Raw genomic sequence first — 27071 nt, 5'->3', positions numbered from 1 at the left:
TGGTGTTAATTTAAATAATATTTCCATGTTGTTTAATTGTTCTAAAGTTGATCATATGTCCCTGTATTGAACTGAACATCAAGACCTTGACAATTGCCTGTTTTTCATATTTCCATAATTTGAAATTCCATAAAATATTTTTGTTTTAAATTTTAGTAATTGGGTTTTTAAACATCACCTTCAAATGACATCTAAATGTAGGTTTTGTTGAGTTTATGAATATATTGGACAGTTTTTCAAATTCATCAATAGCAATAGAAAGATGACTGTGAGATGATGGGACATTAATCTCAAACTAAATATGATCACCGTTTACCAGAACAGATGTATTATTAAGTAAGTAATTATTGTTTTTAGATTCAAGACTTTAACTTTGGTTATTTTAATTGAGGAAAATAAATAAGCCACTATTATATCAAAACATAAATCCTAGTTTCTATCTATCAAAGCACTTTTAGTCTACATGGTGAAGGTTTTTTACCATATTTAGTACATATAGCCAAGTTATTGCGAGCTCCATTGAACATATTTACTAAAAAATACTTTTACTTAATTTGTATAATCTGGATTTTGAGTTTCAGTTTATTATTATTTTTTTAAATTATTCTCAACCGTGTGTTGCCTGTGAAAAAACAGTTGATTGCTTTCATTCGAACTGTTCAGACATAAATGAATAGACCACAGAGCATGACGGCAGCAGACAGTGTGTCTGTGGTTGTAGCAGCCTGCTGCTCAACTGGAAGTCCCTCCCCGGAAAAAGCATGGGGAAGAGCTTCGCAGGAAAGCGACGCTGCTCGGCCACCAGCAGCTGATGGTCCGTTTATTACCGCTGTGGATGAGGATCGTTTCTGCCTCTGTAGTGTGAAAAGCCCGCTCAGAAGAATGGAGGGACGGCAGGATAGCGCTCATCTGTCGAGGTGAGACTATAAATCAAAGTGGGAAGTGGATGTTTTCGCCGCGTGCTCCACAAGTAACGTGATGTGGATGAATACCGCTCGATGAAGCGTTTTATACCCAGGTTGTTGTGTCCACAGCAGCGCGTTTGAGTCGGGGTTTCAGTCTATGATGCAGGAAAACAATTCACGATCAGCTTAATTTGCTCGGATGCTGCACCGTTTAACACACAACCCTCCTCCTCCTCCTCCTCCTCCGCCCGCCTCCAACTCCTCAAAGAGACTTTTGAAAACTTGGGCGTGTCTTAATTTTGTATTTCCTTCATGTCACATACATGATTAGGAGGGTTTTCTGTGTCTACCAAATGAAGTGTTAAAGTATGAAAGGACAAAAACCAGAAGAGGAAACAGCTGAGGGAGGTTCCTGACTGTTTATTCAGCAGTTCATTTATGGCTGAATCAGCTGGTTGTAAACATAAAAAAAGCAGTTAAAGTAAAGCCGGGGTGAGAAGCCATCAGGTGTGGTTTGGTCTGTGGAAGATGAAAGATCAACAGGTGTAGCCCATTAAAGGCTCTCATCTCCCACACTGTAAGATCCGTTTCTGCTCCACCATCAGGCCAGATGGGGGCGCCACAGATTTTAAGCAATCAAATCTGAGTAAACTGAAAGCTTCAGGCTCATGGTTATGATTACATTTATGCAGCCTTTTCACATCACGTAAACAAAAAATAAAAAAAATATCAGTAGTAATCACGAAGCGGTGACTTTTGTTGACAATTTACAAAATGATTAATGCTAAAACAGTTACAGGGAAATCCCCAACATTGTCTGCAATTCATTAATATCAATATAGATGTACCTATTTACTGTATTAACCTACTGCGAGTTGTGACATTAACATTTATTATTCGTATTTCTTGACATTGTTAACTTTCTTGAAACCAGACAGTGTGTGTGTGTGTGTGTGTGTGTTAAGGTGGGCTGGGGGTCTGGTATTGACACAATGAACCTTTTGTCTGTAACTATGACAATCCAAACACCAAGTAGTGCTGTGCATACCCTCCTCGTGTTCGTGTCATAGATTTGCATCCACATATTCATTTTGAAAATTAATCTGGGGATAACTACTCGTTATTATGAGTTCATTGTTTTGAATAGTGTTTTAAAGCCTCTTACGGTTTAAGACAACTGTGGGACTATTCTGATATATCTTTACTGCATGCCTAATGTTGCAATGGTGTTTTAAAATAGGGGAGAATGGGGTCAGCTGGAACACCTTTCCTCCCATCAGAAACAACTGAGTGCCCCCCTCACTTGCCGTACTTGAACATCACGGTAAAGCTATGGTCGATATTCTCATTATCAATTAATCTGCGGTGTATTTTCTTCATTACTCGCCTGGTCTGTAAAACTTGAGACAAAAGTGAAAAATACCCGTCACATTTTCTGAAACCTAATGGCGACACCTTCAGATGTCTTGTTTGGTCCGACTATACTCTAAAACCCAAAGATATGCAATTCAGTTTCATACAAACCGATGTAAGTGTGTTTGCCTGTTGACTGTAAATCTAAACCAAACCAGTCTTCTCTGTGATTGGTGGTCATCACCTAACATTAACACTTATTGGACCATAACCCCAGAATCTGAAGGCGATGTTACAGGGAACAGACTTTGAGACTGCAATTGTTTTGGTTTTGTCACGATTTAAAAGGAACAGCTAACCCAGTCTGGTTTACCAAGCAGGCAAAGCGTCTACTGCCCCAGGACCCCAGATCATCAGGGGCCCCTAGGCTGGGGGAAGTATGTGTATTTTGATGAATTGATCAATTAAAATGAAAATCTAAATCCAGTTTTAATACCTTTTTAATGTTGCATTTATAGTTGTATTCTGCAGCAATAACTATTTTTGGCCACTGACAAATACACTATTGACATATCATCAGCTTTTAAAGGTGCTCTATAGAACCTTTTCACAGCAGCTATTTTGACATGTCAAGGCAGGGTAGACACAGGTGTAATGGATACAATTAATTATGGTCCCTTTCTATTGAATTTGTTGCAGCCATTCCAATGAACCAGCATGCACAATACTAGGGCCCTGTCCCACCTTAATGGAACAGGGCCATAATGAATGCTATTAATTACAAATGTGTTTACCCTGCAATGATACGTCAAAAGGGCTTCAGTGAAAAGGGCCTATATGGAGCGAATGTATTGCCTCCACATGGCTCTCAACATGGAGACGGCTGAGACCGTGGCTAGCAGCTAACACATTGTATAAACATACATTATTGTTGTGTTATAACGACACTAAGTTGGGGATCATGTTGGCCCCAAAGCTCACTTTTGCTCTGGGTCCTATTAGCTGGCTAGTATGAAGGTATATTTGTGTCTTTATTACGCAAACAAACAAAGAATGTGTTGAGAACTAATTTCTCGCACTGCAATCAAAAAGCAAGTTTGTAAGTAAAAATATATAAACTGAGAATAAATTATTTCTTAGTTTTGCTTATGAAACGAGAATTTTTGGCTGCAAATCAAAAACCTTTGCTCTCAAAACATTTTTTTAATATGCGTAATAAAGACACAAATATACCTTCATAGCAAAGCTAAGTGAGCTGTTGATTCTCAGTGGAATTTGCAGTAGCAACAGTTTTACCAACCGTCTCACATAACTGGGAGTCATTCGACCCAAAGTTAAAGTGATTTTAAATTAAGAACACCTGCCAGCATAATATATTTCAGTACTCTAAATTGTATTTAATCAATTTATATAAATACATTCTACCCTTGTAAGAGGTGAAAATATGTTTAGTGTTTTCCCTTGAAGGATGTCTCGGGGCTATTCAAGTTTTACTCGGGCCTCTCTTTGTGGTGCAGTTGAATAGCAGCGGTCTGGAGGCTTGTGAATGTGAGCAGTGAGAGTAGTGGAGGAGGAGGAGGAGGAGGAGGAGGTGGAGGGGTGTGAGTCTTAAACCCTGGCTGTTAATCCTGCTGTCCTCAATCTCTCCTCCGCCTGTCTGCACCCGAGGACGCGACAGGACGGGTCACACACTCTCTCTGCTCCTCTGCGACCAAACTTAGTGTGCAGCAGCAGCAGCAGCAGCAGCAGCAGCAACAAACACGTCAGCGGCTCCAGCCCGTGAACGTGTCTTCTTAATCGCACCTGCTGGAAAGCAAAAGACCACGGTTCAATTTGTGAAGACGTCGCATTCACTCGGAGTTAATCCTGTTCGCTGGAGGACTTTTTAAATATCTGCGATGAGCGCTGCGGAAAACCCAGACACCGACTCCAACAAACTGGAGTCTGTGATACAGGTGAGGCACACCGGGCCTTCCTCCATCGCTTATTACACCTGCGCTTCTGTGTGACGTGACAAATGCTGCTGGTTTATGTGAGTGTTTGTGTTGATGTTGTGTTTTCATCTGCTGTGGCCCCACCTGGTCCTCTTTCAGATATTATTTATTATTTTTACTGTCTGTGTTTGGATGTTCTAAACTTGCTGGCTCATTTTTGTGTCTCCTGGCTCGTTTTTCTCTCTAAGGTAAAGCATTACATGTCTGTGTTTTGTACGTTAGAGGCTGGAGGAGAGTGTCTTGTCTGAGGAGAAGAGGCTGACCGTCCGGGGCCCTTCACCAGACGCCCCCCCTACATGTCTCCCAGCACGAGTACGAGAGATTGTCACAAAGAACCTCAACGATACCTGTGAGTCTCCGCAGTCTGCTCTCCCGTCGTAATGAAATGTACGATTTGACACTTTTCTTTGACGGATCGTGTCCCCGTCTGTCCTTTCGTCTCCACAGCCGGGGCCATGTCTTCGGTCATGTCCCTCCAGGAGGAGAACCGGGTGCTGCAGGGAGAGCTGGCGAGGCTGGAGGACCTGCTGGCACACAGCAGAGCCGACCGGGACGAGCTCGCCATCAAGTACGGTGCGATTAGTGAGAGGGTAAGACACCAGCACTGCAGCGACTGGGACTGAGAGATATGAGAGATACTAGATATGTGAATGAGTCAAGTATACGACTGACTGAATCTCATTTTCACTCTTTGTATGAAAAGTAAAATCCCAAGATTTTCTAAATCGTCAAGGTGACATGAACCTAAAGGGAATGCTGTGGCTCTTTCCTGTTTCCCATTTCTGTTTTTTTTTTTGGGTCCCTCTTTGTCTGAGATTTGCCGGTCTCCCAGGTGATGGGGACTGGAATGAACTGAAGTGGAATGTTGCCATGGCATCTGTCACCCTGGGCGACAGTAAACAGGGGCTTCAGTGGGGGTGCAGTGAGTGGTGGGTGGGCGCCACACGTCTTGTTTTTGGGTTGAACATCACTGAAGGAAACATGCAGGTCTGCATCCAGGAACTAAAGATCATTCGGATGAAGTTCTTTCAGAGAACAATGTCCTTTATAAATCTACTGTAAACCAACATTAAACACTCTTGTGTGCTGTTGAGTAGTCTGCTCCTCCTCCTTTAAGTAGATTCAGGCCTTTATTCTCTTTTCTAATCAACTAATTTGATTTAATGTAACTAAAGGAAAAAGTCGGTCTCCACACTGGGATGCTGCAAAAATACAGTTAACAATACTGGGGGCTAGAACTATGATGAAAACAATATAGTATATAGTAAGTGTAAGTCTGTGATCACTGTTAATTATTAATACACATACTACACTTGTGGGGTAAACATTTTCACCATTCACAGCTTCTTATGCAGCCGAGTAGAAAATCAGTCTTTGAGGTCCTTTGCAAACTGGATATTCACAGGTTTGGGAATATGTTAAATATCATGGAAGTAGTGAAGGTCATTTCTATTGAAAATGGTACACTTTCATTTATAATTACACATAATTGTTGCATAAATAGAGCACTGTCTTCGAGCATCACTTACTGAAGGAATAGCCATGTATTGTCCCAAGTATCTACGCTATTAAGTTTTATCCTTAAACTCTAAAAACAGCTACTAAATGCACCTTGTGGTGAGATAGTTTCACCAACAGCTGTTTCCAAGATCGAGAATGAACGTCCAATCTCACATCTTAAGCCAACATGGATGATACGCCCTTTTAAAAAGTTCACAACAACTGGTCAAATCCATTTGATGTGGAAGATTGTGTGATATGACAGAAAGCTCCAGAACAGCTACTCATGGGCTTTGTGGTGAGATTATTTGTTTCCTGTGACCATGGAATAAATTTCAAATACTACGTATGTTGGGATTTACAGTGCAGGTATTTTAAACTCACAGCATGGCAGCACTGTAGATCTGTAAAATAACTTAACCCCCTGCCTCTTACTGTTATTTAAACCTACAGCTGGAGCAGGCGCTACGCTTCGAGAGGGGAGACAGGGATCACGATTCACCGGAGTCACGCAGCCTGGCGCAGCAGAATGTGGACTTACGACGGCGGCTGGACGAGGAGCAGGCGAGCTACAAGCGTAAACTTACTGCCTACCAGGAGGGTCAGCAGAGGCAGGCGCAGCTCGTGCAGAAGTTGCAGGCCAAGGTATGTCTGTGTTATTGCCTTTAGTTGAGACGTAGTCGTCTGGGTTTGTTACAAGTCAGTAATGGCTTCCTCGCATCTTCAGGTGCTTCAGTACAAAAAGAGGTGTGGGGATCTGGAGCAGATGGTGCAGGAGCGGTCCTCAGAGTTGGAGAAACACAGGCTGAGTGTGAGTGGCGTTTATTGACTTTGACTCCTGGAAAGACGGCAGTAACTTTCCACAAATAACATCTAATCTCTCAACTATCTTGGTGTCCAGAGCCCTAGTGAGTCATCAAACGGTCGCCATCAAGACGAATCGAGCACCAACCTGGAGGACGCTTTAATCCGTCTGGAGGAAGAACAACAGAGGTGACTGATCCTCCATGAGACATGTAGCGTGTCTCCTGAGCACCTCAGAATATCACATTTTTCCCGACTTGCTCTGTCAACATAATTTGTTTTTCCCTTGTGTGCTTTCAGGAGCAGCAGTTTGTCTGCGGTGAATGCCATGCTGAGAGAGCAGCTGGAGCAGGCCGGTTTGGCCAATGAGGCTCTCAGCCAGGACATCCGCAGGCTCACTGCTGACTGGACAAAAGCCAGGGAGGAGCTGGAACAAAAGGAGTCTGACTGGAGGAGAGAAGAGGAGGTGGGAGAGCGGTGCTTACAAAACAGTAAAACATTCATAAATGGAGAAAAATGTGAAGATAATTCACATGTTTCTGTCCCCTTTCAGTCTTTCCACAGTTACTTCAGTACTGAGCACAGTCGACTGCTGATGCTGTGGCGGCAAGTGGTCGGGTTTCGGAGGCATGTCTGTGAACTGAAGAGCGCCACTGAAAGGTCAACAAAGAGGGAACCGTTTGCCAGTTTCCTGTGTACCGATTTGAATATTTGACGGTACTAACACGTCCCCTCCGTGTCGATCTCCCTCCAATCTCAGGGACTTGTCAGATATGCGTAACGAGCTGGCTCGGACGTCCCACTCTGCTCAGGTGTCCTGTGCAGGTCTGTCTGCCACGCTGCATACCCGGGAGGGAGGAGCAGCTCTGGTCCTGGAGCGGGAGAAAGCTCTGCGGGCTCAGCTGGAGCAGCAGCTGAGAGAGCGAGTGGCAGAGACGATGAATCTTCAGACCAGAACAGACGCAGAGAGAAGTGAGCTCAACGTCAGGTCAGCGACTTTGTTTAGCTCTCTTACAGGTTTGCTATTAATTAAACTACATTTGTATGAATCATTTGCCTTTTTTTTCGTGTTGACTTTCAGGTTGTCAGAGTCGGTTCGAGAGGCAGAGAGACTAAAGGGCCAAATAGAGGAGAGAGACAGAGAAATGGTCGTACTGATGAGGAGGCTTGAGGTGAGAAGCCAGTCATTTTGAAAAGAAGGAGCCACACTGTTGCACTGGCTGACATGTTCCTTTATTACCGTGAACACACACTGAAACCGCATATACTGTCCTGCTGTTGTGAACAGTCACTGTTCCTCAAAATGTGTATCAATCCACGGCTGAAAGTAGTCCCCAACAAATACACAATTTTCTTGTGTTTGAGTAACATTTGCAATAAAATAAAGTGTCCAGTTGTTTCGGCCTTATTTAAACATGATACTTTATTATCTTGACATGTTTTAAGGGTTTACGAACGTTTTCAGTCGGAACAAATTGGCCTTTGGTGTACAGTAGAGACACAGAACGGGAAAACAAAGTATTGAGAGACATTGTTGTTTTTGGTCTTTTCATTGATTTGCTGACAATAAGAAAATATAGAAAAATGTCAACCGTTTCCTCTTAAGGCTATAATGCTTCTTCCTGTGCTTCATTTTGTCTTCTTTCAGGAGCAGAGTGGTAACGATGAGACTGACATGCAGGTGATGAGAGCTCACACTGAGACGCTGTTAGACACCATGCGGGACATCGCTCAGGTAAACAGCTACACGTACGCCCACTGTTTTATATCACAAAGATGGCAGGGCCTCATTTAAACTTTCTTTTGTAGACGGTTTTGTCTGATGGAGAGTCGTCATCGGAGGCAGACCAGGACAACTCTGGGGCTCCGCTGCTGGCGCTGATCCGTGGTTTCTCCCCTCACCGCTCCTCCTCTCCTCGCAGGTCGTCCTCCCCCTCTCGGCCCTCCTCGCTGGCTCCTCTTTCTGAGGCGGCGTTGTCAGCTCTGCGCTCTGCAGTCACTAACAAGACGCTCCATCTGCAGGTGACATGTCAAATCATTTGTTTCATTTCATTACAGTAATTGTTGTAAACATTGGTGATGTTGTGCTTTATTATTTGTTTATTTTACTGCTGCTGACAACACAACTAAATAATGCTGATTTTGTCATTACTGTGTTTTCATAAAAATACCTTCACAGGTTATTATGATGCACATGTATTTAGAAGAACTGTTCACTTATTTTAGATAAATCCACATCCACAATGAGAGCAGCTGTCTACTCGTTAGCCGAGTTTAAAGGGTCAGTTAACTCAAACAACGGCTTATGGTTTTGGTTTTATTTGCCCAGATATTAGATTTCTGCCTCCATCCAAATACAGAGGCAGTTATCAGAATTTCAATCAAATTACAGGTAACAAAAGTACATTGGGGCGAGGCAGAAAGCTCAGAGATGAATATCTCAAAATCTGGACAAATAAAAGCAAAAGTATCTGCATGGATAGATGCCACAAGAGGTACGTGACCCCCACTTGTGTTGTGTTTGCAGGATGTTCGAGGGCGTCTGTTCTCTGCCCAGTCCTCGGTTCAACAGTTACGCAAGCAGCTTTCAGAGACTGATTTGGCTAAAAGAGATGCAGAACAGCGAAACCAAGCTCTGCAGAGAGAGAGGGATGCTGCTCAGAGAGAGAGGGAGACCACACAGAGAGAAAAGGACCGCCTGAAGCAGGAGAGAGACGCACTGGCCAGGTTTACAGACACTTCTATCACCTTTTACAGTCTGCTTCTAATCCTTGAATCTTTAAGTGTATGTAACCGTAGCTGTTCTCCCTCACACATTGTGAACATCGCAGTGAGAAGGTGAGCTTGGAGAAGAACTTGCAGGCAGCACAGAGCAGCAACCAGACCCTGCAGATGGACTGTGAGAAGCTGCAGCTGACCGTGGCGTCCACTCAGCGAGAGCGGGGTCACGAGAGAGACGAGAAGGAGGCCGCCACTCAGGAGAGAGAGCGGGCGAAGGCAGAGACTCAGAGGATGTAAGTCGGCTAATTGATCATGATTAAGTGAATGCGATGTGGACGCTGATCCACAAAGTCTGTGTGCAGTCAACACACAATGCACACGCTCACAGGAAGCCATTCATAAGGTCTGTATGAGCTTCTAATACAGAGAGATCCTCTTAATTTACAAACCCCTCCTTTACCAACAAACTCAAACATGAGTGAACAGATATGATGCAAGCTCTCCATAGCTGACACCTTTACACCATCAAATTCCTTTTTCACATATCAAACAAGCCAGCGCACTCAGTTCACTGAGCCACAGTACCTCTATGTATGTATATGGCTTTATAATGCTTAAGTCTTCTGCTGTTGGTCTTGTCTTCAAGCATACACTGTATTTCACCTTTTACTTGGTCCTTAGGACTCAAACAGTGCCCACCATAATTCCCCTACAGAGTCTCTCATTAGCAGTCCTAAAATGTATTGTTATAGTACCACATGCTTGTCGTTTTGCTACAGACAGAAGCAGTGGGATCAGAGTGAGAGTCGAGCCTCTGCTCAGCGAGGAGAGCTGTCTGCAGTGAAGGAGACTCACCAGCAGGTGGAGATTGAGCGGCAGCTGCTGGAGCGAGAGAAAGCCCAACTTACTGAAGCACTTGCTCGGGTAAGAAAAAGAAAACCTTGTGCTCATTTAACTTTTTGCAGATTTTATATTCTGTGTTCTCATGTTGCGTGTGTGACCCTCATTTCCCCTCCAGGCCGAGGGCAGTAACGCAGAGCTCTCTCTGCTGCTCAACAAGCTGCAGTCTGAGGATGCAGCTCTCAGGGACTCTCTGGCCAAGATGGGAAGCATGAACGAGGGCCTGGCCCAGGACAAAACTGACCTTAACAATTACATTTTCCAGGTAAGATCATTTCAGGTGTGTATTTGACCTCTTAAAGGGTTCAGTGTGCTTGAAATGGAATAGTTCATATGACGTACCTGTGACAAATGACCACACTCGAAGGTGGAGCAAAGGCATGGCGTCATAGCTCCTTTGGCTGTATAACACTACATCCCTTTTTCCTTATTCATCTATCCCTCATTTGCGTGTCTTAAAGTCTAGATCCGACGAACAGGGATAAGGGCGCATTCATGATGCTGCCCTTGGTTACACACACAAAAAGTAACAAAAGCAGTTTTGTGAAGAATAACAGAGGGCTAAAGTGAACTGTGTTAATGTGAACGTCTCAGCTTCCTCTCCGAGTCTCACCCTTCACTCTGTCTCTCAGCTGGAGGAAAAGAAGGCCATCCTGCAGGCCCAGAAACGGGAGGCGGAGCAGGAGAAGTTGACCATCAGAGATGAGCTGGTCCGGTTGGAGCAGGACCGGCTGGAGCTGGACTCAGCCCGCATCACGCTGCTCCAGTCGCTGCAGGACGCCGAGCTAAGCCGGGTGGGGACCGAGGCAGAGCTCCAGAGTCTCAGGGCTGAGAGAATTAAGCTGCAGGAGAAAGTCACACAGGTACATAACAGATTATATCACATCACAAGAAAGCTATGGGCGATGCACTTAGGTGACGTGACCTAATTTAGAGATGCATCTTATACAGATACAATGGTGCTTTATAGATGTTTATTGAGCTAAAACAGCAATGGAAACTGTAAGTAAGGAGTTATTCAGAGCATGTCTTTGTTTGATTATTTCTTACTCTTGTTTAAATGTTCTGGCTTTTGTTGACAGCTTTGTGTTGAGGTGACCTCTCTGGGATCAGAGCTGAGTCTTGCCAGAGGAGAGAGCCAGAGGAACGAGATGGTTTTAGAGGAAGCCGGCCGCGGTCGGACAGAACTGGCCCGAGACAAAGCAGCACTGGTGGTTCAGCTCACGGCGTCTGAGAGAGAAAACACTGTGCTGTCAGAGGAACTAACTGCTTTCAGGTGTGTGTTGCTTCTCAATGACACACGCATTTTCACATGAGTGAATGTATTTGTGTGTAACTTGTGTTTGTAACCGCGCAGGTCTGAGCGGGAGTCGCTGGAAACCAGTCTGTTTGAGGTGCAGCAGCAGCTTGTTCAGGTGGAGTCTCGTAGGGAGCAGCTGGAGACGGAGAACCAAAACCTTCGTGTCCGCTGTGAGACTGTAGCCGGTGAGTGACAAAGTATTTCGAAGAAGAAATACAAAAACAACGAGAGAAGAGGATTTTTAGTTGAAAATTAGACACAAATATGCCTCTTTAAGAGCTAAACTCAAAATGTTTGGTATAATTGGAAAGACAGAATATGAACCTAATGGTCGAGTCCTGTGTTTACCTCTCCTGGTTTCTTTCTTCGATGGGATTTCCAGCTGAACTAAGGCGTGTACGCTCCGATGGGGAGAATGTTTTGGCCCAGGCTGAGAGAGAGAAACAGGCTCTGACTCAGACTCTAAATGCTGCACAGCTGGAGGCCCAGCAGGCTTTACGCAAGGTCATCTCTGAACATCAGGAGGAAGTGGAGAGGCTGGTCTCAGAAAAGGTCAGAAGGTTCAGTGGTTCAGTGCTACTCAAAGCACTGCTTGTAGACTTTTTTTTTTTTTTTTTTCAGATAAGGCCAACGACTCTTTAATCCATGTTTGTGCTCTTGGCTGCTTTGTTTCACAGGAAGTCGTGCGTCACAGCCTGCTGATGGAGCATGAGGGCACTCTGAGGAGGCTCCGGCAGGAGGCGGAGGATCAGCTCCGCAGGGCAGAGACAGAAAACGAGGAGCTGCAGGATGCACTGAGGAGTCTCCAGCATGACAGAGATCAGAGTCTGCTGCAGGCCGAGACGGAGAAACAACAGGTTTGATCTGATCTGAAGCCTCTGAGAAACTGTGAAAAATCCTCCTTGTCCTCTCATGTCATGGTAGTTCATTAGATACGCTATACAGACAGTGTGGCTCAGCTCCGGTGCGTCTGTTGTAAGTTCCTCCCCTTTTGTTAACTGGACCTTTTCTCTCTTCCCAGGCCCTTTCTCTGAAGGAGGCAGAGAAAACAGTCTTGTCTGACAGGGTGTCCACCCTGCAGGCTGAGCTGTCAGCTGCAGCCCTGGAGGCCGAGCGAATGTCGAGAGAAGCAGCTCAGTACAAAGAGCAGGAGCAGGTGAAGGGACTTCCTGTCTGGAATTATGTTCCGTCTTCTCTAACACAGCTACATAAGAGGAAGATTTACTGAAGTGACGTTTTATGGACTTTTTGCTCTTACACAGATCAGAATTGGGCCTCTGACCAGCGAGCTGCTGGAGCTTCGCTCTCAGCTGGAAGATGCAGCTTCTGTTCATGAAAGGGAACTCCACAGTCTACGAGAGACTTGTACTGATCTTCAGTCACGGGCTGATGTTGCTCTCAAAGAGGTAGATGATCCTCTACAAGTGGGAGTATGAGAGTGGTACAGTATAAATCAGAGACCACATACCTCCACCAAGGCTGCACATTTCTTGATTAGATATTTTAACAATAGAAAACACACATTTTGTATGCGTTTTCACATAGTGACAATCATGAGCTGTGGTATAATCATCACAATAGGTGTAGTACATCATGAGAAACCCCCAAAAGGCTGAAGAAAACCCCCATGTGCTCACTAGATGTATTGAAACAGTTGAATACAAATTCTGAATATGTCAGCTTAAGTGAAATTTGTGAAAAGAGCTGAAGATTTAGCCATGTGTTGAAACAGTGCAGCGGGCTGCGTTGATGGGGGGCTTGTTGTTTTAGATACTGATGAGACAAGAAATACAATCCAGGAAGTCTAGATGAGTGTGTTTAAGATTTACGAGACACCAAAACACTGCACAACGGGTTATAATATTCAGAGACAGGATTTTACAACTCTGGAAAGCTTCACAGCTAAACGGTTACACAGTAATCTACCAGGTATGTTTGCTAGCGTGTATTTGATGGGCCATTGCAGCACCTTGTTGGACGACATTGCTTTGCAGCAAAAGTTGAGCCTGGTTTAACTTTTTTGCCGGAGCCTTCTGTCTCGACGGACTGGCTTTATTTAAATGAATGAGGTCTGAACGCGGCCTTGGTTGAAGTTCGAACACTGAAAGGAGTTTAATTGTCAGATGACGTGTAGATTGATGTGGAAGATGTATTGTAAGTGTACAAACCAGAGGACAATGTCCGTTGAATGGTCATTTAAAGTGTGTGTGAACAGTGAAAGTTGTTTTTGGTTATTTAAACGACCTAAAAAGCTTTACAAACTTTTGGCATTGAAAGGAGTTGAATTGGCAGTTGATATGTAACCTCTGAAAGCAGCTGATTTCTCGGCTGAAGATTAAAAGATTAATAAACAATCTTTAAAATGTGTTATTTGAATAAAGTTATCCAAAACAAAAGTTGAATCTCTAACTTGGATCTGCTACAACATACATGTAGTGATATTCAAGCTAAATGATGAACTTTTGCAAACATGGCCTATCTTGCGTGGTTAGTAAAGTCTGGATGATATCACTTGAGCCTGTGGCAACAAGGCCAAACCTTCCACCAACTGTCAGTGAAAAATGTGTTGAAATGTCGCGTGAACTAGCAAATAGAAAACAGAACATCCTGGTGGATGTCTTGAGATAATTCACGACATTCTGATTCTGTTCGGTTACATCAACTTGCACCACACGTGACTTTTGCCCTCCAGCTGGACCAGTGTCGAGCTTCTCTCGCAGCTAACGAGGAGAGTCGAGACCAGCTGAGGCGGGACTTGTTGGACAGTGAGCGACGTCTCAACCAAACTCAGGATGCAGCAGAAAACAACAGAAGAGACGGGACGGAGCTGCGACGCAGCCTCACTGACGTCACCAAGGAGAGGGACACTCTCGGCCAGTCGAATATTCAGCTGAGAGGAACTCTGCGAAGTGCAGAAACGGAGAGAATCAGGTAAACACTACAACGAGTGGGAAAGTATCCACTGACAGAAATGCACTGTTCAGAGTAAAATATTTGTGTGTTGGCTTCTCAGTGTGAAAAGACAGTGCGAGGAGAAGGAGCAGAGGCTGGCTGTGCTGGAGGAGAATCTGTCGTATAATCAGAAGGAGGTGACGGAGCTGCGGAGCTGCCTGAGAGAAGTTGAACGGTCACGGCTTGAAGCTCGACGAGAACTCCAGGAGCTCCGCAGACAGGTCAGACATGCTGACGGCCCTTCCGTCACACCTCTGAGACATTTACAAAGAAGCTGGTTGTCAGTCTGGACTTCACATTTGTGACCGGGTGGTGATTTTGTGCTCTTCTTGGCTCCAGCTGAAGGTTCTTGATGGAGAGAAGGAGCAGAGAGAGCGGGAGGTGGCAGAGCTGCAGACTCGCCTTTCACTGGAGGAGCAAAGAGAGGAGGGGAAGGGGAAAGAGCTTTTCACCCTCAAACAGAGGTTAACTGAGGCCGAAACAGCGCGAGACTCCCTCAAGAAAGAAGTGAGGAGTGTGAAGACATTATTTGCTTACGTGCTGTCTTCACTGTGTCACAATTTGTCGTTCTTTTGTTTTTCAATGTAGCTTTCTGTGACTCAAAAGCGCCTGCTGGAGTCAGAGTCGGGGTGGCGGGGCTGCGAGAGAGAACTGACCGCTCAGCTGCAAGAGGCGCGTGGCTGCGAGAAGAAGCTGCAGGACGAAGCCAAGAATTTGGCCCTGCGCGCTCAGGCGGCTCAGGACTCTGCCGCTCTGTCCAGCCTGCAGCAGAGCGAGGCCCAGGGCAGACTGGCCGCCACAGAGGCGGAGCTAACCCGGGCCGACGCCGGGAGGAGGGACCTGGAGTTTCGTCTGAGCAGCCTTCAGTCGGCGCTGACGCGAACACTGGGCATCGGAGCAGGCGGCAGGGGAGGCAGGGGGAGGAGCCCGGGGGGGAGCTCCACATCACCAGGAACTATGTCACGCCACCACAGCATCTCCCCCCTGCGCTCCTCACTGTCGCCTCCTAAAGGTAAGAATGAGACATGCAGCTTTAACTCTGCAACACAAAATGTAGACATTTATTCAGGCATTGAATATAGCTCGGTAAAAAAAGAATATCAAAATATATAAAATACTTATTTGTACAAGGTGGATGCAACTCTTTATATTTTTACAGAATTTCGAGGAAGCACCCCTGACAATACTCTAGGCTCAGGGTCTCCTGAGAGGGGGGATACACCGCTGCCTCTCCCTCAGCCAGAGCTAGACCCCGACACACTGCGAAGTGATCTGAGAGACTTCCTCCTGGAGCTGCGTGAGGCACAGAGAGAGAGGGTAACAGAGCTGCTCGGCATGAGAAAAATCACAAAGTAAATATTAATTAAAATTCAGGGATATGTTTGTGTTTGTATGGTTCAAGTCGCTGTTTATTGCTGATTCTGAAGGATGATGCTCGATGCCAGCTGGGGGCCCTGCAGCGGGAGCAGGAGGAGCTGTCGGGGGAACGGGACTCTGCTCTGATTCGTCTCACTCACCTGGAAAACACCTTACAGGAATACCAAGAAGGTAACATATTTGACATTTGTCGCTGTAGTTTCAGAAGAAAAGCCCTGAGACAAAATGATTACAAAACAATTTCTGTTGTGTGATTGCAGGGAAGCGTGGAGTGGACGAGCGTCTGACCACCACTCAGATTTTGCTCCAGCAGCAGGAGGAGGCGGTGAGGAGAGGAGACAGAGAGAGGAGAGCTCTCAGCGACAGGGTGAAGGATTTAGAGCGAGCGCTGCAGACCTCTGAAATGGATAGAAAACATACGCAGGTACACACACGTTTGTGTACTCATGTGCATGTATATAGACTCCATGTGTTTGTACTGTGGCCTCCACAGCAGTGACCACTGATCTTTCATCATCGCCATATGGCAGCACTCAACAGTAGGGCAATATGTAATAACAACAGATGTCACACACATAGTGTCACACCTCTTATGGTGTCCCGTGTCAGCTCTCCATATGTCTGGTTTCAATGCCAGCACCTTTCAAAATAATTCACTGGCAGGAGGAGCAGGGACGTGAAGTGAGAGAGGGGAAAAAACTGTAGTACTGTGTGTGTGTGTGTGTGTGTGTGTGTGTGTGTGTGTGTGTGTGTGTGTGTGTGTGTGTGTGTGTGTGTGTGTGTGTGTGTGTGTGTGTGTGTGTGTGTGTGTGTGTGTGTGTGTGTGTGCTATTGAAAGACATTTATACGTTGCATTTTTGAAAAGTCAGGAGAATTTATTAGGAGACGAGTAAAGTTGGGGCTCAGATGCAGCTGTGGATCATCTGTTTGGCCGAAACAGTGTTTTGGACTGTCTGTGCATGCCTCTGTAATCTGGGTCTAAAACACAGCTCTCCATTATACAAAGAGGAATTTTGCCCCACCAACTGTTGTGGGAAATCATCTCTGTCCTCCCTCCATCTCTGCAGGATCAGTTAAATAAGCAGCGTGCTGCTGAGATGCGTCTGGAGGCGGAGAAGAGGCGTCTGCGGGAGGCGCTGGAGGCAGCTGAAGCCCGGGCCACCAGGGTGGAGCTGGGGAGGCGCAGTCTGGAGGGAGAGCTGCAGAGACACAAACTGAGTCTGGGAGACCGGGAGGCTGACAGCCAGGCCTCCCAGGAGCGCCATGAGTCTCTACTGAAACAGGTACAGTCGGCTCATACAGACATATTCATATCCCTGAGTGCCTAATCTGATTATTCTTACTTTAAATGTTTTTTTGAAGTTTGATATTTTCTATGTGCCTCACAATTAACCAGGTCATTGGTTAATATGGAAATACTGTATTTTATGGGTCTGTAATTTCCTTATAATTTCCCAATAATAAACCTTTTTTTTTTTACATACATTTGATTTCTACAAACTGCAGGTGGCAGAAGGAGAAGCCCGTGTGTCTCTGCTCCAGAGAGAGGTGGAGCGGCTGAGCCAGGCTCTGCTCAAAGCTCAGGAAGGCGAGTCTTTACTCAAAGAGAAGACCTCTTCCCTCAAAAAGAGCCTGCAGGAGGCAGCAGCTTCTCACAGCAGCACACAGAGTTGTCTGACCGCTCTGCAGAAGACGCTGATTGTGGCCGAACAGGACAAAAGGCTTCTACAGGTGAGTGAGACAGAAGGTAAAAAAGGCCTTTGACAATATGGGTGAAGCCCAGACAGTGATGTGATATAATCATTTCGTACCAACAAGGAACGAATGGATGAAGCCCGGGCGTCATTAGTGGAGGGGAAAAGGAACATGGTTACCCTCACTGAGCGCGTGCAAAGCTTGCAGAGCGAGCTGGACCAGAGCGAGATGAAACGAGAGGAAGTGGAGACTGAGCTCAACAACACTCAAGAGGTGAGGAAGATAGACAATCTGTGTGTCGTCACACATCTGCCCTCATCAAGTCTTCAGAAAAAGACATTGTACCATGGAAAGCGAAAACAATTTACTCTGCAGAAGAAAAAGTATCCAAATGCATTTGCACATTAACTCTCTCTATGTGGCTGCTTCTCTTTCTTCTCTCGAGTCATATCTCTGTGTCTGATCTCTGTCTTACCTCCGTCAGGCTCTACGTCAGCGCTCAGCCAGTGCCGCAGAGGCTCAGCGCAGCGCCCAGTCGGCTCAGACAGAGCGGGCCGCTGTAGAGGAGCGGCTGCGTGGGCTGCAGCGAGCGGTAGCCATGCTTGAGACTGAGAAAAAAGATGCAGAGAGGCAGGCTGTGAGGCTGGAGAAAGACAAAGATGCACTGAGGAATACACTGGATAAGGTCAGCACTGAAGCTGGTGCGCGATAAATGTCAAACTGGTTTCATTCAATCGTTCCTTTGTGAATTTAAAGTTCATGGGCTCTATGGACACATGTTGGGTAGGCGCAAAACAACGTAGTGACCCCAGTAGGTCAGAGTGAGCAACGCCTTGTAGTAGACATCCGGTCATAGAGTACCAGAGTCATGGAGGGAACATGTCACACAGAGTTTATCTACGTGATGTTGTCTGAATTGGTGTCACTCATTCTTTCGTCATGTGGTATATTTAAGAAATTTATATTTTACATAAGACATAGACAAAACAAGAATTATTGCCTCTCCTGTTCCTCATCTGAGCTCACCACTACTTTTTGTATACCGTGTGTAACGGTCAAATTTCTCCACAGAAACAATTTTCATCTGCATCTTTAAAAAACCAGATTCTACAGCCTCTGTGAGGATGTGACTTTATTTGTGAGGGATCTCACGCTTTCCTCTTGCTTACATTTCTCTTTTATCAGGTTGAACGTCAGAAGTTGAAGACTGAGGAAGGCAGCATGCGGCTGTCTGCGGAGAAAAGCCACTTGGATCGCTCTCTGAACACCACAGAGCAAGAGCTGCAGGAAGCACAGCAACAGATACTGATGCTGCAGGTGAGGAGCAAATCTTAGTCGACTAAGACCAAATAGACTGATTAGTCAACTAATCGACTAAAAGGGGGCTCTTACATTTTACAGTGTGGACAAATCGGTCTTTAACATATGTTTTTGTGGAGTGTAAATTATTTTCCTTTCACTTATTGTTAAACCACACCACCTCCAGTTAAGAGACGGTTTACATTATGTGAAACTTTGAGTTACGAGGGATTTTGTCTGAAGTAGTTTCGTGAGAAAAACATCACATTTTGTTCAGTGAATGTTACAGGAGAAGAACAGAGTGTGCCTTACAGTTGTATTGGAAAGATTAAGTGACTTTATGACTCACAGGACAGTCAGGCAGGACTTTGTTAGTGCGTGAAACAAATAGTTTATTCAACTCTCCTAGATATTCATTAGACTACACCTGAAACACCTTTGGAAGGCCCCATAAAAGTCAAATGAGGTCAGTGTAACTTAGAAATAACCTTCAGCTCTGGACACATCTGTTTCTTGTTACGCATTACAAATGAGCATTCGAGAGTTGTTTTTCTTCTTCTTCATCTCTGCGCCACTTATTCTTGTAAGTGCTTAGGTTAGACCAAACACCTTAGATATTTATGTGGAGGCTTCATTTTAATAAACAACAGTCATAAAATATGTTTTTTTTAATTTACCACAAACACTATAAACAAGCAAATAATAAAGCTACATTGAGTTTCCTTCGAACTCTGAAAGAGTCATTAAAGTTCTTTATTTCAGGCTGGTTTTACATCTCAGACAAAAGCTAATTTCTCCCAATTTAGTCAAACTTTTCCCAGGATGCAGAAATGTTTATTAACTAAAGCAGTAATTCTCAAACCCTCCGGCATTTGCTATACGGTCCTGGGGAACCAATGTGATTAGGCAAAAGAAAAGTAAAAAAAGGCCATATTTGTAAGTACCTTGATCACTCCTTGTCACGCTAAAGGATTCAGATTTTGAACTAAAGTATGTTATTAATGTGCGAGGTAATTAATCTATGGTGTAAACAAAAGTTGAAACCTCTGAACTAGAGCTGAAAGTAAAAATAAAGAAGTGGAGAATTAGCATGTTTTGTCATTTAACCGTAAACCATGATGGAGGTTTCTCTGCCGGGGGCCATCCACCATTTGTTCGAGGACCTTCTCCAGACTAATAAACATCACAGGTGTTAGTTGTCTCAGAAATGTGAACAACAACAGATTTGTGATGTTTACTCATCTGTAAAGTTATTTGTTCAGCATCTCGTTTCATGTAGATGGTCCACATGTTTCCATAAGAGGCTTTCAAATGATGGATACATTTTCCATAAATAAATGTCCTGAACAATATTAACCGTTGCTGTTCTCCTGGAGGATCATCTTTACACCAGTTTCTTGTTAAAGCCATTTCCTCCAGGTCGCCACAGGGCGTTCAACATGGTTGTTGGGTGGTTAGCTGTCTGTTTTTGATCTGGGATTTTAGGAAGAACCGAACCAAAGTCTCTCCATTGTTTAGATGTTTTCTACATAAACTGTCCTGAGATTCGGTATCCTGCCAGACTTTCCTTTTTGTTAGCATTTTTGGTCCTTCCCACCTGTGTGCGTTTGTATGTGTGTTTGTATCACTGTGTGTCTTTGTATGCGTGTGTTTTGAGCAGACTCAGCTGGCCGAGACGGAGCAGTCACACAGTCTGTGCGAGAGTTTGGTGAGGCAGCGTGACGAGGCCCAGCGGGAGGCGGAGAGACTGAGGACCAGCTTCAGGGACGTCGAGCGAACGCTGGGAACCAGAGAGCGAGCTCACCGACACAGAGTCAAAGGCCTGGAGGAGCAGGTACACACACACAGATCATGGTGTAGATAAGGTGTAGCAAAATTCCTTCTCAGATTAATGAGGTGAATGAGCCGGTTAAGAGTGTCATAAAATGCACCCGTATCACTGCAGGTGTCCACCCTGAAGGAGCAGCTGCAACAAGAAATGAAACGGCGACAACCTTCTCTTCCATCCTCCTTATTGTCAGCAGGAAAGTGAGATGCAGCTTAAAACCAAAAGCACCAGCACACCACGTCTGAACTAGGGGAGATCCACTCATCATGAATGTCTGAAAGCAATATTTACTCACAGAAACATTCCTTTAAAGCTTTTATACTCGTAACTCCAGCGTTTTTAAAATACGATTGTTTTACTTTGTGACTCATTCTCACGGTGTGTTGTTGAACACTTAACCTGCAGCACACACTCAGCCAACGGCAGGCGAGGGAACGGAGCGACGTGATTCAGCAGCTGTGCTGAAAACGCCAGCAGCCCGCTGATTACTGGCAACCATCTGCTCTTGATCCGTGCTCAACATCTTCCAAAACTTCCTGCTCTTATTCAAGAAGAAAACCCGAATCACCGCAAGGATTCTCCTCCAGACAGAATCTGGATATAGTGCAGGAATGAAAATCTGCCAGTTTGGCCTTGATTCCTCCACATTTATATGAACAGTTGAGGACACTAAGAGAAGGAAGGGAAGGACTTCACTGTGTGCGAGTGCCACGAAACAGACGAATTGAGCATAATGAAGGAGCTGCACTGTATTTTCTCTCAGAAGCAGACGCAGATTTTACTGATTGTGTTATATAGACAGCGTTATAACTGAAAATGGGACCACTGCAGTATGATGGCATACTTACAGTATGTTTTTATTAGTTAATAGTAGTTTTACTAGGTGTATACACTTTGTACTTACTGTATAATGGCAGACAGACTGATGATTAATAACAGAAATATGACTTGTATGGACAATACACATGGAAGCCAGATTTCTGCAAGAGAATAAACTCCCTGTGTGCACCATAAATCATGTATTTCATAAATACCTTTCAGCGCACGTTTCGACTCAATCACACACTGAACATCTGTAGTAAAAAAAAGTTTATTTTTTTTCTCAGTCTTTATAGTGACAGTTTTACAAAGCAGTAGTACAGAGGTCGTTTGTGAGAAGCCTTTTTAAAGGACTTGCTGCCACTGGAATGAATATGAATATATATATATATATATATATATATTCATACACAGTTCCAGGCAGTAGTACAAAAGCTAAGGCTACTCACCACCTGTTTCTTTACACATCTCATGATCTATTATGGCTGGATATTGATTAGTTTTGTCTGATGTCAGTGCACAGTGGCCACCATTGATGCCTTGATCATCATGAGAATGACTGCTTTTCAACACAAGTACAGTAACATATCAACAAACACAAAGCATGAGATTAATACGGTACAATATGCCAAAAACAAGAAAAAAACATGTTCCGCAGATGTTTTATGTGCAATTCTAATAGCTTTTATTGCACCAGTGTGATGATTTAATAGCACCAGTGATTTATACAATAATCAATGTTCTTTTGGAGGTTTTTCATCATACACACAGGATCTACTGGGCAGACATACATGTGGAAAGAAAAAGATGAACACAACAAAAAAAAGAGCTTTTTGCACAGGAGTAATAAGTTGTACAGGAGGAAGAAGGACAGATCAAGAGGATGTGGATGAGGGATAGAAAAAGCGGCAGTGTCTGGGCAGGTAGTGTCCCTGAAATCTGTTCTCAATCAGCAGCCACCACAGCTCTTCCCGCAGCTTCCTCCTATTGATGCACACTGGCCGCTCAGCGCCGCCACGCCGCAGCGAGAGAACTGATCACGGCACAGGTCCGCTAAACACAGAGACACTGAGTTCAGATAACGAGTCTTAAAATGCAAACAACAAACAAACAAATACAGAAAACGCTGAACGCACCTCTGAGCAGCTCTTCATGTGCACACACAGTCCTCACGCAAACCTCCTTGTTGATGACGTACACCCGTCGCAAACTTAATGGAAACACATTTAGAGGTCACAAGAGTCATCTTCATCATCATCATCATCAGTCTAATCAGTCCAAACCATACTTAAAGAACGCGTTTGACAATAATCTGTATTTTTCTTGCTGTCAACAAATCCAATGAAAAGATCATAACCTGCAATGGATTGATGACATGTGTTATCTCTGAATCCACATCAGTGTAACTCACCGATGTGTTTCATTGATGCGCTGGGTGACATGTTCCTTCGTTACCATACACATGGGGACAGTAGTTTAGCATAAGGCAATCTCACAGAATAGACCAAAACTCATGTATTGTCAAGAAGGAAAATTGATACCAATAAATTACTTAAATACTGACTTTTGAGCTCTCTGTTTGTAAAGAGATTTGTGCTTTTAGGGGATGTAGTAGAAGCAGTTAAAATGAGGTAGGTTAAGTCAAAGTTTTACTGATTAACGGACAAAGAGATGACTGGGTTTTCCTTGTGGGGTGAACTGCTTCTTTAAAAGTGATTTCAGTACATACCTGTAGAAGCAGAGGCTGTTCAGGCACTGCTTGCATGGCTTGTGAACAGAGTAGAGTCTGGTGCAGGGATACTGCTCCTCTCTGCAATCTGGAAATCCAGCACACAGCAAAATAATGTCTCCCTTCAAACTTAACAACTGATAATCTGTCATCCTTTCTCTAAGGGTTTCTTACCAAGAGGGCCAGGCTCCGTTGGCTCCGTCTCCAAATCGGAATCTGATATTTACATGGAAAACAGATTTACAAATGAGTTTGAGACATAATACATAGGACTCTGAAATAGCATGACTCAGACAGGAGGAGAGTTCCGCGGATATACCTGATTTTTCTGGACGGACCACTGGCTCGAGGCGGACCTGCTGCTGGTAGGTTCCAGGAGGATGATCTGGATTTTCAGAAACTGGACAAGAAAGAGAGGAATCACTTTAAAGAAAACCCTAAACACTGGTGTTTTACTATAAAAGTAACATCAAGGAACATTTCTATTGACCTTAAAATGCTTTACCTGGAAAATAATCCGGCCCATAGTCCTCTGTGAAGCCATGAAATAAGCAGGAGAGAAAATGGTTTCATGCAATGAACATTGTGAAACCAATTACAGTCAGTTCTTCTAAAACACAACAAAGAGCTCTGCACCACATAAAATAAACCACCTGCATGCCAAAACTGAACAAAGCAGGCAGTTTGTGCGGGTGTAATGCATGACTTCATTATGCAAGATGTTCAAAATAATAACATGCAGACTGGTCAAAGTGCTATTTACACTGTGACTACAGTTGCTATGCGGGTGGTAAATAACAAGTAAGGAGGAGAGAACTCCTCGAGGCGAGGTGACACATCAGAGGACAACAACAAATCGGTAACAGATGTGCAGAGCTCTGATATAAACCGATGCTGAGCGGGAACAATCAGCCAATATTCTCTTAATGAACTCACCCAAAAAATTAAACGGTTCCTGGTACTGAGCCTGGGCGAGCAGCAGAACTGTTGACATTTCAGAACAATAAAGTAATCACAAAAGACGGGGTGATGAGTGAAATACGGGGGGGGGGGGGGGGGGGGGGGGGGGGGTTTGAACATTGTACTTTTTCTCAAAAATTGTCCGGCAATAACTGAAATGTTGAGTTTATAAGAAATGAGACGCACCCTTACTCATTCACACCACAGCCTTACTTGGTCTAGTATGACCAGTTATTGTGCTAATGTTAGCATACATAAACTGCTGGGAAATTGTGTAAGTGACATTATGGACAATTGTCACACTACGTTTTTTTTGCATTGACCGTCATCCTGTAACTGCCACCTGCAGCCACAGTTAGCAAAAGTTACATGAAGTCACCAGAGTTTATTGAATTGAGCCACAGTGTGTTTTATTGATTTTTAATAAAGCTGTTCATTTGGAAGAGAAAGTCACATTCAGTAGTCTCACGTTAAAGTAACTATCATGTAACTTTCAATGTTCAAAATCTCTTGGCACTGAGCCTGGTACTTGGATAATGGAAAAATGCTCCAATAGTGCAACAGTAGCACATGTGTAGAAGAGACCATAATGTCAGTGAAGTCTAGCGGCTAGCTGTCTTTATGCTAAGCTAACCAGCTGCTGGCTGTAACTTCATATTTATTGGAAAAACCTGAGAGTGCTATCAATCTTCTCATCTAACTCTGGGCAAGAAAGTGGGAAAAAAAGTATTTCCCAAAAATGACCTTTGGTTGTTGCACATTTAGTAATGAACATTTACATCTGAGATTTAGACCCAGGTTTTCAGGGGCCTCGGTGGACTGTTGGTGCAGTTACCTGGCATACAGATGAGTAGGAGGACTCTCATGGTCACTCTGGGAGGTAGTCTGACTTGGACACTGGAGGGGAGATGAGGAGAGTATTAACAATCCAAACAGAGCAACATGAGGGGGATAAAGTGCTCAGCGTTAGATATTCCTCTGGTCTCCTGAAGTCTCCTCTCCTCTCTTTCCCCCTGCCCTCACTCACCTTTCAAACCCCCCACTGCTCTCGACTCTCTCTGCCCTCCTTGGTCCCCCTCTTACTCCCCCCAACCCCCCAGCCTCAAACAGCCACAGCAAGAGAAAGGGGGGGGGGGGGGGGGGGGACCTCTGACAGCAAGAATGTGGCACGTCTGTCTTCCTAAGAACAATCTCTCTGTTTTCCTACTTTTCTTCGCTGCAGCAGACACTCTCGGGGCTGAATTCCAGGAAAAGAAACAGAGGACCCCTCAACCCCACCCCTCTCCCTGACTTTCCTTCAGCCCTCCCTCCCTCTCTCCGTCTGCCTCCACATCCTTCGTTTCCCTTATGTCGCCCTCACTGGTCATTTCCTCCCCCCCTCCCCCCCCTCCCCCCCTCCCCCCTCCTCCTCTTTACCCCTTTTTCTTTCTTCTTCCCTCCACAGAGCAAGAGCCTCTCAGGTTGAGTGAAAATGACATGTGGACAGAAAAACATGAACACTGACAACAATAGACATCCCTGACTATTAGTTTTTACTTAAATTGGCAGTAAACTGCAGGAGGTCACATTGTGAAACTGTTGCATACAGTCAAATCCATTACCTTAGCTTCCTGTAACACTCACTAAAATACTTTATGGAAAGTATGAACGCTCCTCCGCTGCAGAACTGTGTAGGCTGTTTCATACATACAACATGAAGCAGTTCATTTGTGCTTCTCACAACCTACACTGAGAACTTCTCTCTGTAACCACATGCAGATTTTTTTTTTTGTGAGGCCACACTGGACACAAAACGTGATCCGTGTTCTGCATGTGTATCAATAAATCAGTGAATGTGTGTGTGTGTGTGTGTGTCTCTGTGTACCAGTATCAGACACACACACACATACACATTCTTCTTCTGCATCACAGTGGCTATCGGAAACCATATGTTTTAACAGCACACATCTGGGAGCGATTAACCCCCCCTCTCCCCATTGAGTCCTTCCCTTCCCAGCTACAGACCCCATCTCCCCCCACCTACACTTACACACACACACACACACACACACACACACACTCAGTAAGAGTTTCTGAGGACAGCAGCAGATGCCCTGCTGTCATGTATTTCACGAACATTGTTTTTATGCAACTATGACAAACATATAAACAGAAATCTAAATCATCTTCCCATGTGCCCTCATCGACCCCCAGCCTCTGGAAGCAACTGATTTCTGTGTTTTTCCTCTTGGCACCTCTCTCTCCATTGTAGTGCTATTGCTGCAGGCTGAGCCGTGATGTCCCTCCTTCTTCTTCTCTCCAGTGAAAACACAGGACCACATGTCAGCTCTCAACAGCCATTAACATACACGCTAATTATCGCACAATTATTAATAGTGTGCATTATGCGGACTGAGCGGATGCGTTAATGTTTCTTGAAACGTGGTTTGTTGGCTGCATGCAATCTGTGCACAATCTTCTCACATCTCTTTATTTTTCTCCCTGGTAATTTTCAGCACAAATGCAACTCAAGTTAAGTCTTCTGAACAATCAGAGCCCACACATGCATGAAACATAAACAAAAAAAGTAGGTTCAACTTAACTAAAAGTTTTTTTTCAGAGTTTCTTACCCAACTTTGCTTCAGTTTGCTCCGGCTATCCTCAGCTCTCATGCGTCCTGTGAGTGCAGGAGGACCACGCAGCGCCACATTGTTACACCCCGCACCAGTAGTCTCCTCCCCGTCCAGTCCCAGTCCCAGCCTCCATCCCCCAGTCCGAGCACCGACCCGCAACAAGACCAGGGTGATCCCGAGACCTGCTCCCCTTCAGGTGCTGCGACGCTGCAGGATCAAAAGTATCGATGAGCTGACCAAATCGCTGGTGGCTAGGTGACCATGTCATCAATGTGAATACTAACATGTCACCATTTATATTAAGAGCTAAGATCTAAATACAG

At 44.7% G+C, this 27071-nt stretch overlaps 2 protein-coding genes across 5 annotated transcripts; one reads left to right on the top strand and one right to left on the bottom strand.

Annotated features, from left to right (window-relative positions):
- Positions 1 to 676: 676 nt before the first annotated feature.
- crocc (ciliary rootlet coiled-coil, rootletin) lies at positions 677 to 21661 on the top strand. Of its 4 annotated transcripts, none has more exons than XM_076110815.1 (39): positions 677 to 917; positions 3980 to 4213; positions 4475 to 4601; positions 4700 to 4842; positions 6206 to 6397; positions 6480 to 6563; positions 6654 to 6745; positions 6857 to 7022; positions 7110 to 7216; positions 7317 to 7544; positions 7638 to 7728; positions 8205 to 8291; positions 8366 to 8578; positions 9084 to 9283; positions 9388 to 9570; positions 10057 to 10201; positions 10296 to 10442; positions 10810 to 11040; positions 11260 to 11453; positions 11535 to 11662; positions 11860 to 12029; positions 12155 to 12334; positions 12499 to 12633; positions 12740 to 12883; positions 14170 to 14408; positions 14491 to 14650; positions 14769 to 14936; positions 15018 to 15441; positions 15589 to 15746; positions 15857 to 15977; positions 16067 to 16230; positions 16874 to 17089; positions 17313 to 17537; positions 17625 to 17774; positions 17986 to 18186; positions 18687 to 18818; positions 20461 to 20634; positions 20746 to 20828; positions 21034 to 21661. In XM_076110815.1, exons 2-39 carry the CDS (start codon positions 4157 to 4159, stop codon positions 21074 to 21076), a joined length of 6102 nt encoding a protein of 2033 aa, XP_075966930.1. In that variant the 5' UTR covers positions 677 to 917; positions 3980 to 4156; the 3' UTR covers positions 21077 to 21661. The 4 variants fall into 4 exon arrangements, with proteins under 4 accessions (XP_075966930.1, XP_075966929.1, XP_075966928.1 ...); XM_076110814.1 differs by having other exon boundaries at positions 3927 to 4213; XM_076110813.1 differs by having other exon boundaries at positions 2146 to 4213.
- Positions 21662 to 21752: 91 nt separating this feature from the next.
- On the bottom strand, positions 21753 to 27040 carry mfap2 (microfibril associated protein 2). Its single transcript, XM_076110907.1, has 9 exons — positions 26746 to 27040; positions 24972 to 25033; positions 24113 to 24160; positions 23682 to 23708; positions 23496 to 23576; positions 23351 to 23392; positions 23177 to 23264; positions 22584 to 22657; positions 21753 to 22500 (listed from the first exon to the last, which is right to left on the bottom strand). The coding sequence occupies exons 2-9, from the start codon at positions 25000 to 25002 to the stop codon at positions 22397 to 22399; spliced, it is 495 nt and encodes a 164-aa protein (XP_075967022.1). The 5' UTR covers positions 25003 to 25033; positions 26746 to 27040; the 3' UTR covers positions 21753 to 22396.
- Positions 27041 to 27071: the final 31 nt, after the last annotated feature.

Source organism: Anarhichas minor, unplaced genomic scaffold (assembly GCF_050575085.1).
Source record: "Anarhichas minor isolate MPS153535 unplaced genomic scaffold, ASM5057508v1 ptg000043l, whole genome shotgun sequence".
Lineage (NCBI taxonomy): Eukaryota > Metazoa > Chordata > Actinopteri > Perciformes > Anarhichadidae > Anarhichas > Anarhichas minor.
This window is presented reverse-complemented; position numbering and strand designations above follow the sequence as displayed.

What these genes read in the sequence shown, in the direction of transcription:
- crocc (XM_076110815.1), top strand. Translation starts at nt 4,157, where the DNA reads ATGAGCGCTGCGGAAAACCCAGACACCGACTCCAACAAACTGGAGTCT. An exon ending in TGCAGAAGTTGCAGGCCAAG is followed by an intron (nt 6,398 to 6,479) that starts GTATGTCTGTGT and finishes TCGCATCTTCAG; the next exon opens with GTGCTTCAGTACAAAAAGAG. An exon ending in GAGAGAGACGCACTGGCCAG is followed by an intron (nt 9,284 to 9,387) that starts GTTTACAGACAC and finishes TGAACATCGCAG; the next exon opens with TGAGAAGGTGAGCTTGGAGA.
- mfap2 (XM_076110907.1), bottom strand. Translation starts at nt 25,002, where the DNA reads ATGAGAGTCCTCCTACTCATCTGTATGCCAG. An exon ending in GGAACCGTTTAATTTTTTGG is followed by an intron (nt 23,709 to 24,112) that starts GTGAGTTCATTA and finishes ATGGCTTCACAG; the next exon opens with AGGACTATGGGCCGGATTAT. An exon ending in AACAGCCTCTGCTTCTACAG is followed by an intron (nt 22,658 to 23,176) that starts GTATGTACTGAA and finishes GTTTCCATTAAG; the next exon opens with TTTGCGACGGGTGTACGTCA.